This window comes from Amaranthus tricolor, chromosome 15, assembly GCF_026212465.1.
Source record: "Amaranthus tricolor cultivar Red isolate AtriRed21 chromosome 15, ASM2621246v1, whole genome shotgun sequence".
Lineage (NCBI taxonomy): Eukaryota > Viridiplantae > Streptophyta > Magnoliopsida > Caryophyllales > Amaranthaceae > Amaranthus > Amaranthus tricolor.
In genome coordinates, this window is record NC_080061.1 from 8,147,767 (window position 1) to 8,171,141 (window position 23,375).

The 23,375-nt window shown below is 37.1% G+C and overlaps 1 protein-coding gene and 1 pseudogene across 1 annotated transcript; both read right to left on the reverse strand.

Moving 5' to 3' along the window:
• Positions 1 to 198: 198 nt before the first annotated feature.
• LOC130801855 (uncharacterized) lies at positions 199 to 4,101 on the reverse strand. Its single transcript, XM_057665775.1, has 2 exons — positions 3,724 to 4,101; positions 199 to 475 (listed from the first exon to the last, which is right to left on the reverse strand). Exon 1 carries the CDS (start codon positions 4,012 to 4,014, stop codon positions 3,742 to 3,744), a length of 273 nt encoding a protein of 90 aa, XP_057521758.1. The 5' UTR covers positions 4,015 to 4,101; the 3' UTR covers positions 199 to 475; positions 3,724 to 3,741.
• Positions 4,102 to 12,477: 8,376 nt separating this feature from the next.
• Positions 12,478 to 22,954, reverse strand: LOC130800987 (probable galacturonosyltransferase 13; annotated as a pseudogene).
• Between the last annotated feature and the right edge of the window lie 421 nt (positions 22,955 to 23,375).

Sequence of the window (23,375 nt, forward strand, 5' to 3'; positions counted from 1 at the left end):
TATTTAGAATATTAAAATTCAAAATTTGCTTTAAAAACTGTACAAAAAATAAACGAAAAAAACAAAAATAACTGAGGTAGTACCATACGTAGGAATCTAGGAAATGTTCAACATTATACAGAGAAAAAATTCGTGTATGGAGGGTGATCATTCAATCTTCAATTGTTGAGTTAAACCAGTAGCTAAGACAGGTAGCAATAATAAATATTCATGTAAATATAATGAAAATAGAGCACCATGTGAACCAAAACAATCTATGTAAAAAATAGACCTTCAAGTTATTACTTATTGGTTTTCACTAGCAGGACTAGGACTAGGATACAGACATCAAGACCATTTCTGCAGTTGCAACCCCCAAGAGAGCAAGAGTACATGTGCATCTGTATCATAAAGCTCAATAAAACAAGGAGTCCAAATGTACATTTGTCTCTCAAAACTTATTAAAATGCCCCAAAGCCTCAGGCCTCAGCAACATCTGCATTGTGGGAATACAAGAAAACAATTATCACTTTCAAGTTCAGAACATCAAGCCAAGATGTTTAATGAGAGCTTCACAAGTATGACATTTCATCAAAATTAACATTAATGGCCCGGTTGGTTAATGGTACTAAATGAGGGTATTGAGAATGATTTATAGTGTAAAGTTTCATTAAAAGTTCCATGTCATTCCCATGGTGATGAAACTTTGATCACAATAAATTTTTTTGTTCATGAATTTTCATTACCACCTAATACCACCTCTCTCATTGGTAATGTGTTGGAATGAATTTTATGAAGAAAATGAGATGATTGAAATTGGACAAGCATGGTTATCAAGGTAGCCAAAAGCTTTTTCAACCAAAATTACACTAATTTTCATTCCATTACCATCGTTTATTGCCACCTACCAAATGGGCCATAAATTCATTTCTATTTCCAGTTTTTAGTACCATTCAACAAACAGGATGATGTTATAGTTTCATCAAGTGTTCTGTTGTTTTATTCATTTATCAACGAGGTCCTACTTCATAGATATCTCCATTCTGTTATGTCGTATGCAGCCAAACAGTAGTAGACCCCACGACGATCCCCATTGCAGGGAACAACCATATGCATCCGACCCTCACACCCTGAATGCATCCTAGCCCCCAGGACAACACATGTTCAACAAAAACTAAGAAGCTGTATCAACTTTAAGAGATCCTAGTAAGTGTGCAGGCTGACAAGTGGTCAATGATGTGAACATACACAAGAACCTTATAGGAGAATTTGTTCATTTTCTACGTTTGATTTGCAGCAATTCTTGCTCCCAGTCAAGAAACTTCTTATATCAATGTTTTACCTCTTACTACTAAAACAACAAAATTTCACACTTTACTAATCAGGCAGAATTCTATATTTCCGAAGCAAAAGGTTTGGTTACATTATGATTATTAAAAACATAAAAAAGAAATATTAACTAATGGTCCACAAAATCAAGTTCAACTCGACTTTAGCAAGACTAACTTCAGCCAATAAAAAGCTAGTTTTGATTCAGTATATCAGTTTTCGACGTACATACCTACAATGTGTCTTATTACTTACACCTTGACCCACCATTTTGTGACGAAAATGATAGGTCAATGGTACTAGTATTAAGATAACGATAAAATATTAACCATCACCATATGTTTTGGATAAAACTGAACTTAGCTATATACTTCCTCTAAGTTTTGATACCGCATTTGCATAGCCAGACAGTATTGATACTACGACTAGCACTTATTCTCACTAATACTTCCATGTCCCTGTAAATCTGCTTTAATATGTAGCCTACAAATTTTATTTTGTTTGAATTGTTGGAAATAAGACAATTAAATTCAATTGCGTAGTTCGTATTAAAAATTGAAGAAATGCGTGAATGAAAACTAAATAAAATGATGGGATATTTCCTTAAGAAGAAATATAGAAAAATCTTTGAGACGTCATAAGTTGAAAATATAAGCAAAATGAAAAGGACAAATAATGTACTACATACTATGAAAAACACAGTAAAGAGGACTCCATTTAGATTCATTTTCATACATAGTTTCATAATATCAATATTTACATATTTTCCTTTAACTTGACTGAACTATTGCAAATCCATGTTTTGTGTTGGAGAACGTGCTTGGAGAAAAATGTTGCAAGTAAAACATTAAAATACGAAGCAAATTTTTTTTGACTGAAAACCAGAGCAAGTATTGATACTTCATAAACTAAAAATTTTGCACTTTTAAAAGCCCAAGAGACAATTCTATGACATAATGATATCATGTTCCAATCCTCATTAACTCAAGGAATGATGCTCAGAGATCAATGCAACTCGGACTCGTGAACTCAAATCTGACACATGTATGTATTTAAGAGTTAAACTCACCTAATTTGCAGAAAATTTTTTTCTCTAAGTCATATGAAGTGTCAAGTGTCTTACCAAGGTATGAGTATCAAAGAGCCAATAAAAGTATTAAAGATAAAATGAAGAGTCAGGGTAAATAAATAAGATAAATAGAGATAAAGATAGAAACTAGAGTCAGAGAAAGAATAAATACATGGACACATGCACAATGACAAAATGCAAATATACTACCTGTTAAAAAGTTGCCTAAAAGTGTTTTCGGACTGAAAAGAGTAACTATGGATATAGCACGACCAATACCACCAGGTTGAAGAGAAATTAGATTAAAACTGCTATCAAACCATCATTATTATATACTTCCTCAGTAAATTTTTTAATAGGTTCTTTTCCCAATTAGCTCGAATATAGAATAGAGACATGTTGCGATAAAAAACGAATGGATGAAGTATTCAAATGTTTGCCATGCAATTAGGATAACAGTAAAAAGATGGAGGGTAGTAAAATACATAATGAAATGAAGGATTAGCCAAGAATAGATGCATATGCTACAATGGATGTCCAAGCTTTTTAAACGATAGAAGTGTATAACAAGATAGCTGCATACATGGAAAGGAATATCGGATAGACGAACTTTCAATTACAACAAACGAGTTCCATAGCATATTCAACATTCAAGCACCACAAAAGAGTTACATGTCATGTTCAGTTGTTCACGAACTGTTCATAAATTTCCTTTCTTTTTAGTTACAACAGTGCTTCTTGCCATAATCACTTTACACGAAATACAACATACTAAGTTCATGACATTTCAATTACTAAGAAAATCTAGACCCAAATCCCAAGAGATGAGCATATCCAATGTATAAACTACTAGGGCTAGACTCTTCTTCACAAACTTTTAGCTCCTCTTTAATGCGGACAGATATTCGTCCTCTTGTTCTTTATTTGTCTTCAAAGTTTTCATAGGATTTTGTTTTGAATTTTAAATTTAATTTATCAATTGACGGGTTTTGGGCGCCTCACACATTAAGCTATGGCCTTTGCCCGCCGTCTCACGCCTATTGAACCGAGGACTGAAAGAGAGGAAATCATGTATAAATCAAAGTATGAACTTCCATATACGTACTCTATCAGTTTGTGAGGCAAATCCAAATAAAAGGGAGGACCTAAATTCCTGAATTGAAGTTTTTTCAGACCTAATTGGCGTAACGTACTTTGCAGCATCGCATAATCAGAACAGTACAACAATCAAATCGATTCTATTAAACTAATTCTACGTCCAAGCAAAAACGGATAAATCGAACAGCAAATCAAAAAAACATGGAGAAAATTCAAACCAAAGTTAGAATAATGATAACAAGAATTACCAGGAAAACAATTAGGGTCTACTGATTGGAAATCTCCATAATGCTCTTGACTTTGGGAGCATAGAGGGAGTAAACAACGGCTTGACGTCGAGCAATATCAAGCTGAAATTTGGCGTCGGCGAAAGCTTGAGAAATGGAAGAAGTGTCGGAAAGTGATTTGTTGAGATGGAAAGCGTCAATTGTTCGACGCTTAGCATATTCTCTAATGTTGTAGTCGGGAAACTGCCGAGTTACACGAAGAAGTGAGCGGAATAATTGGAGAATTTCTGCTCTTGAAGGAAGCGTAGCCATTTGCAACTACGGAGAAGATGGAGAGAGGGTTCGCAATTTCTACACTTCGAAACTTTGTAAAAACTTAATGACGGTCATGAGAATTCGGTTTCATGATTTTAGTATATTTTTATTTTTATCATGATAATCCATGTTATTTCTTCTATTCTCGTTCACATATTTAAATTATTTTATTATAATACGACATATCATTCATATATTTCTTTTACTTCTTCATAAAGTATATATATATTTTTATCCTTTTCCCTCAATTTCATTGATTTGCACGAGAATTATAATTGAGGCAAACAACATAGAACATAAGTGGGTCTTGTATAAACTTAATGCATATTAAAATAATATATGACTTACGAACTATTTCGTCCTAATTTTTTCCTATATTATACCTTATTAATTTTTACACAAATTTCTTTAGAAGTTACAATGATTTTTTAACACAATTTTTTTTAAAATTTTGTGCAAAACCCTCATGTAGCAAAGTTAGCAATTAAAACAAAACGTAGAAAGTATAAATTTTATACTAGGAAGTATGAGTTATGCAGTTTGGGTGAGTGGAGTGTAGAGTGAAGACTATAGTATAGTAAATAGATAATTAAGGAGTTGTGCATAATATTTATTGTGCACATTGAGATTATTTTGTCTTTATTTTGTTATTGTGTAGTCACCTATTTTAATTTTTTCCCTTACCTATAAGTCAAAATGCATAAGATATACTTTTTTATTTTTTATTTATTTTAAAAATTTTGTCCCTTTAATTTCGCTTGTGAGTGGTTGTTGCTTATTGTCGTTCTCAAGTCTGGATATAGGAAGAGGGTGATGCTAGCTTAGTAATAACCAGCTCAGTAAAATTTAGTCACATCTCATGAGCCAAAAATCAATTCTCGTGGAGCATGCCCCACTTAACGATGTGACACACTTCTTAGGCCTGCATGTAGTGAAAAGCAAGCAAAGGTTGCCAGGTTTTAGTCTAGAAGCAATGTGCCATATTGCCCGATTGTGGTGTCAAATAAGCAAGAAAATGTTGCTTATACTAGGACATCGTCCAAAAACAATGCGTCACACGTCCCGAGTGTGGTGTCAAATGAGCAAGGGCACATAGAGTTTAAGCATAGGAGGTTAAAGATACCCAAGAGTCTTAGGTTAAGAACAATATCTTGAAATATTAGTAGCTTGACTTGTAGATTTTTAGAGCCGGTGGATATCATGAAATTGAGAAAAATTAATATTTTCTACTACAAGAGACATTATGGATTATAAATAGGGTCAAAACGATAGTAGGTGAAAGGTAGAAGTATAGATTGTGTTGCTCATGACAAGATAGAAATCAAAATGGAGTTGGCGTCATTGTGGATAACGAACATCTAAGGAAATAGTAAAGGTATAAAAGAAGAACGATAGGATTATAAGAGAGAATATTGTATATGGTAAAGATTTAAAAAGTCATAAGTGCCTCACATCGCAAGTGGAGATAGAGGAATCAATTAAAAGAAAATACTAGGAGGTTCTTGATGATATAGTGGCTACAAAAGCGTTCATGGAGATTTTGTCTATGGAACTAGAAATACATACGGGAGTCCATTTTGGATTTTGCACTCTCATACATTTGTGGGTTGCTATCACATGGTTTAAGAGAGATAGTCATCTGGTGATTTTTAGAACTAAAATAAATGCAACTACTTTTTAACAAGGATGACAGATAGAGGTACTTGCCTAAACTGTAAGATTCTCTAAGGAGAGTGTGTAACCACCCAACACAAACTCCTAATCCTATATGTTCGCCTTCAAGCAAGACCAAAGGTAAACAAAGCCAAAGAAAAACATAGGATTATATGGTGGAGATTAAAAGAGTATAATGCTAAAACATTTTCCTGCGAAAATTATTAAAGAAGCAAATTGGGAGATGACTTCGTATGCAAAAAATACTAGGACAAAGATGAAAACTTGCATCATTCGAACATTTAAGGAGATTTTAGGAGAATCAGACAGTAATTCCGTAATTAATAAGGATCCACTGTGGTCGAATGAGGAGGTCAACATAACGAATTCATCTTGAGCAAACCCACATAATAAAGGTTGGATTCGGCTCCAAACAGGCCATTGACCAATTCGATAGATCGTTGCCTCCCGAACAAGTTGTTTCTCTTTTATTCGTTTCTCCAACTTTTTATACATATATCCTGTCAACTATTGAAAATATTATGTACAAAATCTCCATTGAACATCATAAAAATTAACAACCAAATGCTATATAATGAGACCTTGTTTGCGGATCATAATAACAATAGTGATAATAACTGATCATTTTTGTCCGAGAAACAAATTTCTGCACATTTAGATAGCCAGCACCAATCATACACCAACCAAAAAAATAATCTAAATTCCCAACTATGAGGTACATGTACCAGAAGATGAATATCGAATGTTACCTTACCCATCGATAAGACTGAAATCTAGTTGATAGGAAATAACAAGGATTAAAAAATGATATAAAAAAGAAAAAAGAATTAAACTATATCCCGATCTTTTTGCTGAGCAGACGAGGAACCATTGGGAAAGCTCATAAGAAGTCCAATGTGACCTTCCGCTTGATGCACTGAGCTACAAAAGTTCAGGAAGGGCAATATTTCTGTTTCAGTTGTAGTATGGTATCTTTCGTTATTTGAACTATATATTCCATAAGATGTGAGAAGCCCACAAGGAGCATTATTGTCCTTTCGCAACCAAAAAGAATTAATACGAGTTGTTATTTTACAAATGGAGAAAATGAATCTCGAGCCTTGCTATTACTCTCCACCACCAAGGCAATCCATTAAATATGGGAAGCCATTGGCGAGGCTTAAACCTTCAATCCCTCTGACGAACTCAATGACCTCCCTCCCTTTGATCTTAGAAACGTTTCTCATAGCCAACAGGAAACCCATAAACCAGAGCAGTCATTATCAAGTATCATTTGTTATCCTGCCTCGTTTCTCTTCATATCTCTTAATAAACTGATGATTATGAATCCAATATATGGCAATTTCTAATAAAATCGTTAGAATAATTGACATACTTGGTCCAAAATGGCCGCAGATGGTCAAAGCCAATTGGTAGCCATGTTTTTGACTGACCATTGTAATGAATAACCGCTGCTTTCTTCACATTTTCGAGATTTGTCTTATTCTGGTAGCCCAAACCAAGCATGTGCCAAGACGGGTCAATCGGATGAACATGACCTTTGAATGCAATCAAAGCCGGAGGTAGTTGAAATAACTTGCCAAGATCGATACGATGCTAAGAACTTAAATGAACGATACAAACAACAAAGGATAAACAACGTTTGATAATAAAAACTCGCAAACAGACATAAAGATTTAACGAGGTTCATCCAATGATGGCTACGTCCTCCGTCGTGTGTAGTTGTTGTTTGTATTATATCAATGGAGTATAAAATACTCTTACAAATGAAGTATTACAATTGTGTAAGAGATAAAACAAAAGGCTATGTGTTTGGCTTAGAGGTTGTGTTTGATGTGTGTTTTAGTGAGTATGAGAGCTCTATTTATAGTATTAAGTACGTTCAATGACAATTGTTCACTTCATACATGCTTAACATTGAATAATGAATTATATGAAACAGCTCCAAGAACTTGAAAGGTCGAAAACCAGCATCCTAGGCATGTCAGAGGAACCGCTCGACCAAAACAGAGAGCTCGCTCGGTCGAGCGAGCTACAGACAGCTTCTAGATGCATTCTATTTGACCGCTTGACCAACCCAAAGAGCTCGCTCGATCGAGCGGCTCGGTTGAGCGACCATCAGACTTCCTCTGTCAGATTCTGCTCGACAAAGTATCTTCCAAGACCCTTTGCACTTCTTCATTACTCATCATTAACACCAATAATTCCCATGAATACTTCACCACAATAAATCACACTTAAACACTACAATATAAGTTAACAACTTAATCTTCCACATTATCATACTCATTGGATTCCAAATCCAAAAGTCACATATGAATGCACACATCAATTGTGCACTCAAGTCACACCATTCATTAAACCATTCATAACAGTAGTGTTCCAAGTTTCCACATGGTAAGGTTTGAGTTCAAATTCTGCAGAATGAAGACCATAATATCAGTATTACATTTTTTCACTACCAACTACCACCTACAAATTAGAAAACCAGATACAAATTTCAGTATTACATATTAGAAAATCAGATACAAATTTCAGAATTACATTTTTTCACTACCAACTGTAAGAATGACTCGGGTTGCCTTTCTCATTAAGATTAATGTCAATATATACAAGATTGCTATTATACTTTACGAAACTAAATATTTTCCTAATATTCTACATAATCACAAAGATATACAAAAATATGCAAGAAATCAAAGAGATATTATTCTAAGATATTCTAATATTCTAATACACCCCCGCAGTCGAATCGGGAGGTTTGGAGACGCTGAGACTGGAACGAAAATCATCAAATAATACTTGAGGAAGACCTTTGGTGAAAATGTCAGCAATCTGATAACGAGATGGAACATGAAGCACCCGAACATCACCACGTTTGACTTTTTCACGAACAAAGTGAATGTCGATCTCAATATGCTTAGTGCGCTGATGATGGACGGGATTACCAGCTAAATAAACGGCACTAATATTGTCGCAATAGACAAGAGTAGCTGTGGTAATAGGACAGTGCAGCTCAAGAAGTAAATTGCAAATCCAGAAAGTTTCAAAAACAACATTAGCAACTCCACGATATTCAGCTTCAGCACTAGACTTGGAAACAGTAGGTTGGCGTTTAGCTGACCAGGAAATTAAATTATCACTCAGAAAAACATAGTAACCAGAAGTGGAGCGGCGAGTGTCGGGACAGCCACCCCAATCAGCATCGGTATAGGACAAAAGAGGCGAAATATTAGAACGATATAACTGCAGACCATAGTGAAGAGTGCCCTTGAGATAGCGAAGAATACGATGAATACTAGCCATATGTTCAATGCGAGGATCATGCATATAAAGGCAAACTTGCTGAACGGCATATGAAATATCGGGGCGGGTGAAAGTAAGATACTGCAAAGCTCCAGCTAAGCTACGATACTAGGTAGGATCTTTACAAGAAGAACCAGCATTAGTACAAAGTTTGCCGGAGGTAGCAACAGGAGTAGCAACAGGATTACATTGAGACATGCCAGCTTTTTCAAGAATTTCTGAGGCATACCGTTGTTGAGAGAGAAAGAGGCCCGTAGAAGTGCGATTAACAGCAATACCCAAGAAATAATTAAGAGGACCCAAATCCTTCATGGCAATATCGTCCACATATAACAGCAGATAAGCAATATCAGAGCCATGACAATAAACAAACAGGGAATTATCAGAAATGCTGTTAGAAAATCCAATAGTAGTTGCAAAAGTGGCAAACCGGTGGTACCAAGCACGAGGAGCCTGTTTGAGACCATAAAGAGACTTACGAAGAAGACAAACATGATCAGGACGAGTAAGATCACGAAAACCCAGAGGCTGATGCATGTAAACAGTCTTAGTCAAATGACCATGTAAAAAAGCATTCTTAACATCTAGCTGATAAATAGACCAAGACCTGGAAAGAGCAATACTTAAAACAATGCAAATAGAAGCAGGTTTCACAACTGGACTAAAAGTCTCATCACAATCAATGCCTTCCCTTTGAGATTTACCATCACCAACAAGACGCGCTTTATAGCGCTCAAAAGAACATCGAACTTGGTCTTGACACGAAACACCTACAAGGACCGAATGATATTAGCATTAGGAGGACAAGGTACTAGATCCCAAGTGTGATTTTCGATTAAGGCATCAAATTCCTCTTGCATGGCTAACTTCCAGTTCGGGTCACGAAGGGCATGAAGGGGAGATTTGGGTAAGGGAGAAAAGGAAACAGATAAGGCTTGGGAATAGTATTTAGGATTGGGTTTGAAAATACCATGTTTACTACGCGTAACCATACCGGGTGGTGAGGGTAAAGATGTGGTAGAAGAAAGAGTGGAAAAATTGGGTTGGCAAGGTACTGGGCTGCGTGAGGCAGGCCCAGTAGAGGTAAAAGAGGGGGTTGGCAGAGTTGCTGGGCCGGAAATGGAAGCAGGCCCAGAAGTGAATTGAAAGCATGGAGAGGAGTCTGATGGGCTGGGAGCAGGCCCAGTAAGTGGTGGGTGCTGGATAGGGGATGAGGAGTCTGACGGGCTGGTAGCAGGCCCAGTAGGGAGCTGCTGGTGCTGGGTAAGGGATTGGAATGATGGGCTGGATGGAGAAGCAGGCCCAGTAGATGATTGCTGGGTTGTTTGGGTTGTGATAAGCAAACGAAGATTAATATTATCATCTAAGAATTGGTAATTTTGGGGAGACGGGGAAGGAGATTGAGAAAAAGGGAATGTGGCCTCATCAAAAAGAACATGGCAAGATATAATGATTTTACAGGATGAGAAATCATAACACTTGTAACCTCGATGAGATGACGGGTATCCGAGAAAGACACATGGAGTGTAGCGTGGTTGGAGTTTGTGAATACTAGTAGAGGGAAAAAGTGAAAAACATAAACACCCCAAAACCCATAGATGAGTATATGTAGGAGACTTACGGTATAGAACATGAGTGGGAGTGAGATTACCAAGAAGTTTAGAAGGAAGAATATTGGGGAGATAAGTGGCCGTGTTTAAGGCGTGAGGCCAAAAAGACGGGGGAAGGGAAGCATGACACAAAAGAGTGCGAATGATGTTATTGATGGAGCGAATTTTGCGTTCGGATTTGCCATTTTGAGAAGATGTGTAAGGACAAGAAAAACGAAGTGAAATGCCCTGACTAGTACAAAATTGACGAAACATATTATTGTCAAATTCACCCCCGTTATCGCATTGGAAAGATTTGATGTTAAGCTCAAATTGGGTGTTAACAAAAGCATTGAAATTCACAAATACATCATAAACTTGAGATTTGCGAAATAAAGGAAAAGTCCACAAAAAATTAGTATAATGATCAAGAAAAAGAACATAGTATTTATAACCCGATGGACTAAAAATAGGAGATGTCCACAAATCACTATGAATAATATCAAATGGTTTAGTACTCATAGACATAGAATTAACAAAAGGTAATTGAATGTGTTTCCCTAAAGGACAAGAATGACAAACAAAATGAGAATTTTTATTACATTGAATTAAACGGGAAGAATACAAGGAACTTAAAATCGCATTGCCCGGATGTCCTAAACGGGAATGCCAAATGCTAGAAGAAATAGCGGAAAAGGCCGATGATGTGGAAGATGAAGAAGAAGCTCCATGAGTAGAAGGAAAAGGATAAAGATCACCCGTGCTATTAGATCTCAAAACGATGTTCCCCGTGGCCAAATCCTTTACAGAAAGCCCAAAAGGATCAAATTCAACGGAAACCATATTATCCTGAGTGAATTTACGAACGGAAATAAGGTTTTTAATAAGTTTAGGTGCATGTAAGACATTTTTGAAGGTAAGGGATTTTTGGGAAGATGGAAAAGAGATATGCCCGTGACCAAGAACTGGAATTAAATTACCATTACCAACAACAATAGCATTATTGAATTGATGCTTTAAAGGAAAATAAGGAAGTAAAGTACCTTGAGAGCGAGTCATGTGAGATGTGGCACCGGTATCCATATAAAATTGCTCATCCGGAGTAGATAAAGAGAGAGTGTTCATAGCATGATCGATGTCCGTAGAAATATAATTCGCAGAAGCATTAGTTCCGGTGTGATAACTTTGCGCCGGTCGTGGGCCAAGAAGACCATCAGAATACCCATTATTGTAAGAATGAGGAGGAGCCCAAGATGTAAGGGGAAAAAGGGCAACAGGCTGGGCCCAATTGTGGCTGGCCCAATTATGCCAATTAGGAGAAGGAGAAGAAGATGGGCCTGAGTAGTATCTGCTGGGCCGAAAAGGAGTAGAGGACTTTGGCCTGTGCTGTTGCGGCTGCCAGGGAGCAGAACCATTGGCGGAGCCATGGTGGCTGCCACGGTGGATCCGGCCACCACTACGAGTGTGGTGGTGGCCACCACGGTGGTGGGAAGAGCCGTGATTGTTAAAATGAACGGGATTTTCAGAAAACGAACCTTTGGTTGTGGTAGGAGAGGCCATGGGAGAGAAAGAATAAAGAAAAGAGTCGGGATCAAAAACCGAAGCTTCTGATACCATGTAAGAATGACTCGGGTTGCCTTTCTCATTAAGATTAATGTCAATACATACAAGATTGCTATTATACTTTAGGAAACTAAATATTTTCCTAATATTCTACATAATCACAAAGATATACAAAAATATGCAAGAAATCAAAGAGATATTATTCTAAGATATTCTAATATTCTAATACCAACTACCAACTTTCAATCTATGTTTTCCATGTAAAAAAATTCAAGAGACGCAATGTCATGCACATGTAAGCTAATTAAATTGGTAAAGTTAGTGGTGTTCATAAGCAAGACAAGGGATCAATATCCCAAAGAGGAGCTAGGTCACGCTGGATTACCACATCATCGTCTAAAGACACCACCTTGTCAAGGTTTGGGAATAGCTGCACCAAAACCATGTCAAAAAGCATTAACTTAGATAAAGAACAGAGCTTTCAAAGGAAACCCATGCTACATCATCACAGAATATCGAGATTATATGAAAGAAAGGTATGCTGCAATATCAAAGTGGGCATATAAAATAGAGAAGACTCTAAAAAGAATAAATAAAGCACCCAGCCTAAACCATGAAAATTGTGAAAATAAAAAAAAAACTACAAAATTAAAAGGATTCTGCATAAAGGTAGAAAACCAACTACCTAAACTCCCTACATTCCAATTTCCATATATACTTTTCAAAGATATGTGTAGGTGTCTAATTAAAATCAATTTAATAGAATATTCCTAAAATATTTATCAAAAGCTTCAGCACAGTAGTAGACCAATAATAAGTTGGTTAAATCATATTTCCTCCATTTAATTTTTTATAAAAACTCTTACATTTATAGTTTAAAATTGAACTTTAGTAAAGATAAGATTGACTAGTAAATGCTTTAGATGAGAACTTCTAAGATATATAAGAATGTGACACAAGAAAGAAGATAATAAGAATATAAGAACCTCTATACATTACCACACTAGTTCATAAAATGTTTATCGTGCTTGCAATTTAGCACCTTGAGTTAGCTCTAAACGTCATAAAAGGAAGTCCCTTTGAGATTAGCATCATCATCATCATCCTACCCAATATATCCCGCGCATAGAGGACTAAGGCCAGGGTCTGGGGAGGGAAAGACGGTGGCAACTCATACCCATAAAGGAGAGCGCGGCCAAAGGAGTCCCCGGCTCGAGGAAGATAAAAGAGATGTGATTACACGTTTGAGATTAGTCCTTTACTCAAAAAGGAATGGGAGGCTAGGTTTTACTCCTTGTCTTTCTCTAGCCACCCACTCTTTAGAAAGCTACTATTTAGCATGGAAAGAAATTTAATAAGATAAGAGAGCGAGTCATTGTGTGTGTGAGAGACAGGGAGAGAATAGGAAGCATCAAAATCCTATAGTAAACTTGAGTATGTGTGGGAATTAAGTACTTGTGTGCATTTTAGTGAGAGAGTAGGAAGCATCAAAGTCCACTGCCCACATATTATGATGTACTAAAAGGAAGAAAAGCATAACCAAAGATGTACTGACTCAAGTCTGCCAAATGAAAGATGGTGAAATACGCATAGAATTAACATGGGCATCCACTCTTTGTCTCTTCCCATATCCTATTATCTTTCCTCAATGTGTGTTGTTTATTTTAAATCTCTTCGTCCCAAATTAGTCGCAACCAGTGTGACATGATTTGCTAGTAAATTCGCTTTTTAAATATGTAATTCGTGAAAACTAGTGAATCATATGGCAATGATTGCAACATAGGTTGTTATGCTTAATTTTTTAATTCTAGGGTTGGGAGAAGAAAGTTAGGTTGAATGGTATCATTATGACGAGATAGTGATAATTTAATGAATTGCATAGTTTAAATGCATTAAGGTAGGGTTGGTTGGAGTAATAGGTAGAATTTATTAGGTAAGAGTTTGTCATACAAGGAAATGTTGCGACTAGTTCGGGACAAACCAAAAAGAATTGTTAGCTGTAATTTTTCAGGACGGGCACAAAAAGTGCATAAAGTGCATGCATTGGGGAAGAAGAAAAAAGAAGAATTGCTATAAAAGTAAATGGGAAGATAGAACTATACAAATATCTCTACAACTCTTCTACAATCATTATGTCTTTATTTTCTTCTAAATCTTTATAATTTTATCTCATGCTACCACTAGTTTCAACTCCGTGCACATAACTTTACTGTATCCAACATAAAAGAAAAATGAATTGAGTGAAATTTGATTAGAAAAGATCCTTGGATATATTACCTCAGGTAAATAAGTCCGGATGTGGTTGAGCAATGAAATGTATTTTGGACTTCTTGCCTGTAATTTTGAAGCAAATGTTTGTGGAGTAGTCTCGCTGAGATTGGCTCCTGCCACATGGTTTCCATGATAATAATTCCGTATTCCATTATGGCTTTTAATGGCTTCGTGAACCGGAATGTTCTCTCTTGTCAACCAGTCAAACTGGTGAACACCCTTCACCTCAATGATAGCAGGTGCAACAGAATTCAGAGCAAACCAAGAGTGCATGCCAGCATAAGTTTTCTTGTCAGTGATAACATGAAACACTATCTTCTCAGGTTTCAATGATGATCGAATTAACAACTAATGATGCAGCCAGAATATTATCCGTTGACAGAACAAAATGATGCAAGGAGTTTTCAGAAAGCAAAGGGAGCAACTCCGGAGGAGGCAATTGTTTACGAGCATGAGCATTAGAAGAGTACTCATCTGTCAAACACAGAGACTGTGGGAATATAATTATGATTTGTGGGAATATTATATGATTCTGCAGATATTTAGTTGCTCTAATTAGCCAAATGTATTAAGGCAATTTCTATTTTATCCTAGTTTAAGTATTTCCTCAATTAGCTCAAAGTCTTTGTATATATTAGAGTTGTAATTGTGATTAAAAAAAATAAAAAACTGAGTTTTCATCTTTAACCTATTCTAAATTTTGCTTATTCTTTTCTTCATGGTATCAGAGCCAAAGGTGTTTTTCGGGACCGACAACACTTTTGGTCATCATCATTTACCTTAACAATTTCACATGAAACAATGGCAGAAACCGACCAAAAACAACTCATAACCATGGATCAGATGGAACATATGTTCAAACTGTTTCAACAGATGCACAAACCAAACTCAACCCTTGAAACTATATCATCAGAATTGAAATTGGCCGAAAAACTAACATACCAAAATTACACAACTTGGTGTAAAATGATGCAGATTGCTTTAGAATGCAGGGGACGTCTCTGTCACATCATAGACGATCCTCCTAGCATCTCGGACCCCAATTACAGAACATGGAAGCCAAAGGACTCGATAGTTCTGTCTTGGATTATCTCAAATATCGACACAGATCTTATAAACCAGTTCTTAGATTACACTATTGCAAGGGACTTATGGAAAGGGATTGAAGTCCTATTGAGCAGTGGAAGGGATGAACTCCAGATCTTTGATCTGAGTTCTCAAGCCAACAATCTAAAACAGAATCGAGACCCTTTGGAGGTCTTTTATGGAAAACTAACCACAATTTGGAAGGAGATGGATCGACGGCAACCAAACCCGATGATACATGCTGAAGATATCACAATCTTCAACACTTTCATTCAAAAACAACGTTTATTCCAGTTTTTGGCCGGAATTAACGAGACCTTTGACAAAGAAAAAAGAGACTTATTAAATCAATATCCACTTCCAACAGTTGAAATGGCATATGCTACAATCAGGCGTGAGATTTCAAGGAGTGGCATCATTACCCACGCTTCATCACCGGGAAAAAATCCCTCAGAAATCGAAAGTGGGTTGGCCGTTAAACACCACCGGTCAGATTCTTCATCCCGGCGTGACATGGAGGACAAGACTCACCTCAAGTGTAGTTACTGTGGAGGAAGTCGTCACACAAAGGAAGGTTGTTCAAGTTAATCGGCTACCCGGAGTGGTGGGATGAGCATCGGCAACGGAAAGCCGCCACCAAAGCTCCGTCAAACAAGGCCGGCGGCAAGGCTAACATGGTCGCTGGTGCCCTCCACATTGCGAACATGTCTACTGATGGACCAACCCACAACACAAAAGCTAAGGAAGCCAACAATGGCGACACAGGTGAACAGGCAGAGGAGAAAGAAGGAGACGGACTAGAAGAGAAAGAAGGGGGAGAGAGACAAATGAAAAGTTTCCAAAAACAAACCTTTTATAATTCTCTAACCCTACATAAAACCCTAAAGCCCAAAACCCATCCGTCCTCACAACTTAAAACATCTCCTATGACCCACAAATTTGGCCTCATGTGTAAGCCTTTTCCATCCTTGTGGATATTTGATTACGGAGCCACTGATACTATGACATTTGACCCTCACGATCTTTTATCCACTAATCCAAAAACCCGCACCTATATTCAGACGGCCAATGGGGAATGTGTGAATGTAGATCAGTCTGGGCCCGTTACAATTTCTCCGTCTCTAAAATTAAATAATTGTCTCCTTATTCCTAGCTTGCCTTATAAGTTATTGTCTATTAGTCAATTGACTCGGGAACTGAACTGTACTATGCTTAGACAGGGAGGATTATTGGGCGTGGTACTGAACGAGATGGACTGTACTATGTGGACGAGGCAATTCAAAAGGGACACACTTTGCTTGCTCATGGGTTCTCCGATCATCAATTATGGACTTGGCATCGACGTCTAGGACATCCGTCAGTAGGGTATCTGAAACGTCCTTTTCCATCATTAAATAATTGTAATGTAGCCCTAGACTGTGAAGCATGTGTTCTTGCAAAAAGTCATAAACAATCCTATTCTCCTAGTCATAGTCATAGCAGTGAACCTTTTGTTTTGATACATTCTGATGTTTGGGGCCCTGCTCCTGAGTTTAGTAAACAAAGTTACTCATATTTTGTTTTATTTATTGATGATTGTACTCGGATGAGCTAGGTGTATTTCTTGAAACACAAATTTGAAGTATTTGATGCCTTTGTTAAGTTTTATAATATGATTGTTAAAACTAAGCCTCAAATTCTTCGATCTGACAATGGGGGGGAATACATAAACCAACATATGGAAAATTTCTTCACCACATATGGACTCGTTCACCAAACTTCCTGTCCACATACACCACAACAAAATGGGGTAGCTGAAAGAAAGAATCGTACTCTTCTGGAAATCAGTCGAGCCCTTATGTTTAAAGCCCATGTCCCACCTCATTTTTGGCCCGAAGCCATTGCATCTGCCACATATCTCACCAACAGACTACCCTCCAAAACCCTTAAGTTCAAAACCCCCCTTGAAACGCTCCATGATCACACTACCATTCCCTCTTTTCACTCCTTACCTCCTCGGATCTTTGGGTGTGTAGTATATGTCCATTTATCCTAACTTGCTAGAAATAAACTTGAACCCAGGGCTGTTAAGTGTATCTTTGTGGGTTATGGTGTTAACCAGAAGGGGTATCGCTGCTTTGATCCTACTCAGAATAAACTTTATACCACAATGGATTGTGACTTTTTTGAAAACTCCTATTTTTACTCCCAACCTCATCCTCAGGGGGAGACTACATGTGATGACTTGAGCTGGCTTACACAGTCTGTGACTAATGATCTGAACCCGAAAGAGCAAGTAGGTAATCCCGCAGATATTGCCACTGAAGACATAGTATTACTTCCTCCTCAGGCTTCCCCTACCTTGTCTGAAGCATCTAGTGAACAAGAGGTTGTCTGTGAGCCTCAAGAAGTAGTTACTGAACTTGATTCTCAAATTGATGATGATGTATCCGATATTGTTAATCCTCCATGCAGATATGAATTACCTCCGAGAATCAAAAGAGGCGTTCCTCCAAAGCGGTATGATCTAGAGTTTGAGTCACAGAGATCTCGATACCCTGTTAGCCGTGATATGAATAATTTGGCACAGACAGCAGTGGCATTCCAAACCAGTCTATACTCAAGTTCCCTTCCTCGCAATATTGAAGAAGCTCTCCGAAATCCCAAATGGCGAGAAGCAATGAAAGATGAGATCTCAGCACTAAAGAAAAATAGTACATGGGACAAGTGTGGGCTACCTAAAGGGAAGAAAACTGTAGGCTGTAAGTGGGTTTTCACAATAAAGTGTCATGCTGATGGGACTATTAAGAGATACAAAGCTCGCCTTGTGGCAAAGGGGTATACACAGACATATGGGATTGACTACTCCGAAACCTTCTCCCTAGTTGCCAAGATAGACACCATCAGGGTTCTATTCTCTATACCTGCTAATAAGGACTGGCCCCTATACTAATTCGATGTTAAAAATGCATTCCTTCATGGTAAGATTGAAGAAGAAGTGTATATGCATGCTCCACCTGGTTTTTTAGATGAATTTGCTCCAGGAGAAGGATGTAGATTAAAGAGGGCTTTGTATGGTTTGAAACAATCCCCAAGAGCTTGGTTCGGTAGATTTACCACAGCTATGAGAAAATTTAGGTACAATCAGAGCAACTCTGAGCATACACTGTTCTTGAAGAAAGGGAATAATCAGATCACATGCTTAATCATCTATGTTGACGATATGGTCATAACTGGGAATAATGAGGAGGAGATTAGTGATCTTAAGAGGAAATTATTTAAGGAATTTGAGATGAAGGATTTGGGAACTTGAAGTATTTCCTTGGTATAGAAGTTTTCCGATCTAAGAAGGGAATCTTCATCAATCAGAAGAAATATATCTTGGACCTGTTAGCAGAGGTGGGTATGATCGACTGTAAACCAGCAGAGACACCAATTGTTACTAATCATAGACTCTAAACAACACCAGGAGAAGAATCAACTGACAAAGAGAAGTATCGGAAATTGGTGGGAAAGCTCATCTATCTGTCTCACACTAGGCCCGACATATCATACGCAGTTGGAGTTGTGAGTAGATTTCTGCATTTACCCTAGACATCCCATATGGAAACAGTCATAAGAATCTTGAGATACTTAAAAGGGCACGAGTGATAGAGGTGTTTTCTTTAGAAAAAATTGTCATCTCGACCTCATAGCTTATACAGACGCTGACTGGGCAGGCGATCGAGACAGTAGGAAATCTACTTCTGGATACTTCACCCTTGTAGGGGGTAACTTAGTCACTTGGAGGAGCAAGAAACAGAAAGTAGTTGCACTATCAAGTGCAAAAGCAGAATTCAGGGGGGGTGGCCAAGGGAATAACGGAGATACTATGGCTCAAGAAACTCCTATGTGAACTGAACTTCCCACCAACAGAAGCATGCAAGTTATTCTGTGACAACAAGGCAACTATTGATATCTCAGAAAACCCTGTCCAACATGACCGAACGAAACATGTGGAGATCGACAGACACTTCATAAAGGAAAAACTGGAAAAGAAAATCATCAGTATTCCACATGTGAAATCAAAAGATCAGATAGCAGACATTCTCACAAAAGCTGTTTCAGTAGAAGTCTTCGAAACTACTTTATCCAAGTTAGGTATTGGGAACCATAACCTAACTTGAGGGGGAGTGTGGGAATATAATTATGATTTGTGGGAATATTATTTGATTTTGCAGATATTTAGTTGCTCTAATTAGCCAAATGTATTAAGGCAATTCCTGTTTTATCCTAGTTTAAGTATTTCCGCAATTAGCTCATAGTCTTTGTATATATTGGAGTTGTAATTGTGATTAAAAAAAAAAAACTGAGTTTTCATCTTTAACCTATTCTAAATTCCGCTTATTCTTTTCTTCAGAGACAAACAATGGATGCCTTTGGGAATAGAACTAGCAGCAAAGTGTTTGTTCATCAGCTCTGCAAACTTCGCTTCCCTAATTTCTCTTTCAAGTTTCTTCATCTGTAAAGTAACAAAAGTTCTGTTATTCACAAGCACCTCAGGAACAAAGGGATTTCAAGTCACATTTTCACCTCACGACCTAAATATATTAAAGGAGCAGAAAAAACTAGCACGCTAACTGACATAATAAAACTACACAAAGCAATAAATAGAGAAAAATGAGAATTTTCAATCCTACTAAACCCATTAAGATCCACAACTGAACAGCAAAAAAAGGTTCAGCATGATGTGTTTAATAGATTCATAGGATGTCAAATTTCAGGGCAATACAAAACTCCCAAAACTGTCCAGAACATATATCAATGTGTCAAAGTTTTGATCGCAAGCATTGTATTTGAAAGAATATAACTATAACTGTAAAAGAATCATGTATGTCTATGTGTTTAATATGAACAATATTATGAATCATTTTATCATTATGTCAGTTAACCACTAAAACAAGGAATTAAAGTCAAAATCCCATAGAATTTGCAACTTCAGCCTCAAATATTGTGTTGTGCATGTTGGAATCCAAATGAGTCCTATTTCGCCCGGTCTTGTATGAGATCGTCTCATCATAACACAAGCACATACAATCTGTCCATCTCTACAATTGATCGCTTTAAGTTTGCAAGTGATCATTGTACGGTGTTAACTCATAAGTAATCACTCTAAGACTATAATAAGTGATCACTTTTAAGGTTAAAATTGATCATTTTAATATTATAAGTGATCACTTTAAAACCGTAAATAAAAGTGATCACTTTAAGATTATAACTGTGTATTAGACTAGTTCAACAGAAATAGTTTCATCGTGATACCGTTCCATTTGAGAATTTGTGTTTCTTGTTTGCAGTCAAAATTCAACAATATAATACAATGAAAAATAATTTCTACCTGCAGGCATATTTATACATCTAAATGAATGGCTAAACAATTAACTAATACTAGTACTCATACTAGTACTTTCTCCTTGTCTCCCTGTAGCTATTTCTCTCTCTATTTCCTAAATAGACAAAATATGATGAGCAAACATCAAACATGTTGCAGCATACTGATGAGATCATTAAGATACGATGTCATTTAGATGATCATATGAATTCAAGACTTATTGCCTTTGTTACCGGAACTTTATGTTTTACTTTTACCTCAAGCAGCCGTTTCGGGTCTTCAACATTCAGACATGGGTAAGACACTTGGACACTTAATTTTGGACACAATACACCGTATTTTTTTCATAATTATCCAAGACAAACAATCGGACACGTACTCGAGTTTCCAAGTAGCCCTACAAAAGGAAGAGTCTACCTTTGAGAGCTACTGCTACAAGACATCAAAGATTAAACATCCCAAAAATCCATCTTATACAAATTTCTGCTAGCAATGAAACATGAGGACAAAAAGGGAGGCAGAGCGATAGAGTAATACAAAGCCTGAGTCCAAAACGCCTACCTAAACAATCTGTGACATACAAGAAAGAAGCAAGTCAGTACCATTGTTTAAAAAGAACTTAGTTCAGCTCAAGGATAGAAATAAATGATAAACGAGAATGTATACCACAGAAAGAGCAAATCTTAAACAGATAACAGAATTTAATAATATTCTAATGGCTGTGGCATTCAGAAATTGGAATATGAACACATTAATTGACAAGGAAGAAAAGGGAAAAACACATATACATATTTATGGCCAAAATAGTAAGTGCGACATTCCTTGATTATGTGAGATTAATTCCATCATACCAACACTATACTCGAACTAGAAATGGCATCATTCTTTGACATATCCTCGTTAGAAGAAAAGAAAGAGCTAACATGAAACCTTGAAAGCACAGATTTATTGCATCCTTCAGCTTATTTGAAGAAAAAGCTAATAAGACGATGAGATCATAATTCTAACTATATAATATTATTACATGAAGGGAAAGGTGGCTGTAGATATCACTCAAATACTACAGTGAAAAACATTCAGCAAAGTTGCTTCTCATTGGTGTTTAAAGATCTCAAATGAGGTCTGAGTGACATTTTCAGACATTGTTAAATAGTTTTGACTTCTTTTAGATCATAATGGAATACATAAGAAGGTTCATACAATGTGCAACTTATTACATCAAAAGAATATATGATCTTCGACAAAGATACAAAGTCCATAACGTTTAGCGGATTATAACCATATTTGGACTAAACATAAAGCACAAATCCTTAAATATCAGTCATGTGTTACTCAGACTCTTATTTCACCTCACTTATCCTGTACCCATGTCTAATCCTCCACATTCGAACATTGGTACTACACAAAGACACTTCATTTTAGACCAAAATCATTGAAACTTTCATAAAGTTGTTGAGATGGATATTTGGATATGTACCAGAGTCCGAGTGTGTTGTGCGACAGTGGAAGCAAGTTCGATGAACAATAATGAAACAATAAGAAATTCAATGCAAACAATAAGAAAATGACACAAGAGATTTAATGTGGTTCACTATCAATGTGATAGCTACGTCCACCGGCACCGAGATCAAATATTTTCACTATGATCGCAAAGAATTTACAAGATGAATCTCAATCACACTCACAAATTTATTGGCTCACTTGTGATCTCTCTCAATTTGTGAATCATTAAAACCTAGTATTAACAAGAGAGGGTATATATATTAAAACCATCTTAAAAGACAACTTGGGGTCTAAGTATCCACAAATAACCGACCACAAATAAAGGTAACCGTCAAGAAAATCACGTAAAACAAAAAACCGCGAATTTCGCCAGTTGAGGTCACGGGCCGCATATCAATTCGCGAGCCGCGACTGGTCTATAACAAAAAAAAACCACTCGCTGGTCGTGCACTTCTTCTCGAGCCGCGATGTCCTTGATCCCGAGTTCGAGGCATACTAAAAACAATGTCCACCTTGACAAGAACTCATAATCAGCAAACGATCTCATCAATACATAGTGAACATATCTCAAGCCAACACCCGATGTAAGACTCATGCATTAGTCATACATCCCGATAATTCTTCAACAAGACCCATCCCGATAAATCTTCAACCAAGACTCATCTCATACTCGTCACTAAGTATAACAACTTATAATGCTCCACCTGCATCACAAGTCCAGGGCAAGCTCCACCTTAAGGCCAACATGCCTACAACAGGGGCTCCCCAACACTGCCCCTAAGGGCCTACTACATCACATAGTAATCAATATTTAGTAAGTCTAAGCAATGTTTAAACTTACTAAATGGAACAGACTTAGTAAAGAAATCAGCTGGGTTGTCAGCGGTCCCCATCTTCTTTTCCTTTACCCTCTTGTCAGTACGCAAGAAATGATACCCGACATCAATGTGCTTGGTCCGATCATGGTGCACTTGGTCTTTAGCTAAGCAAATGGCGCTTAGACTATCACAATACAC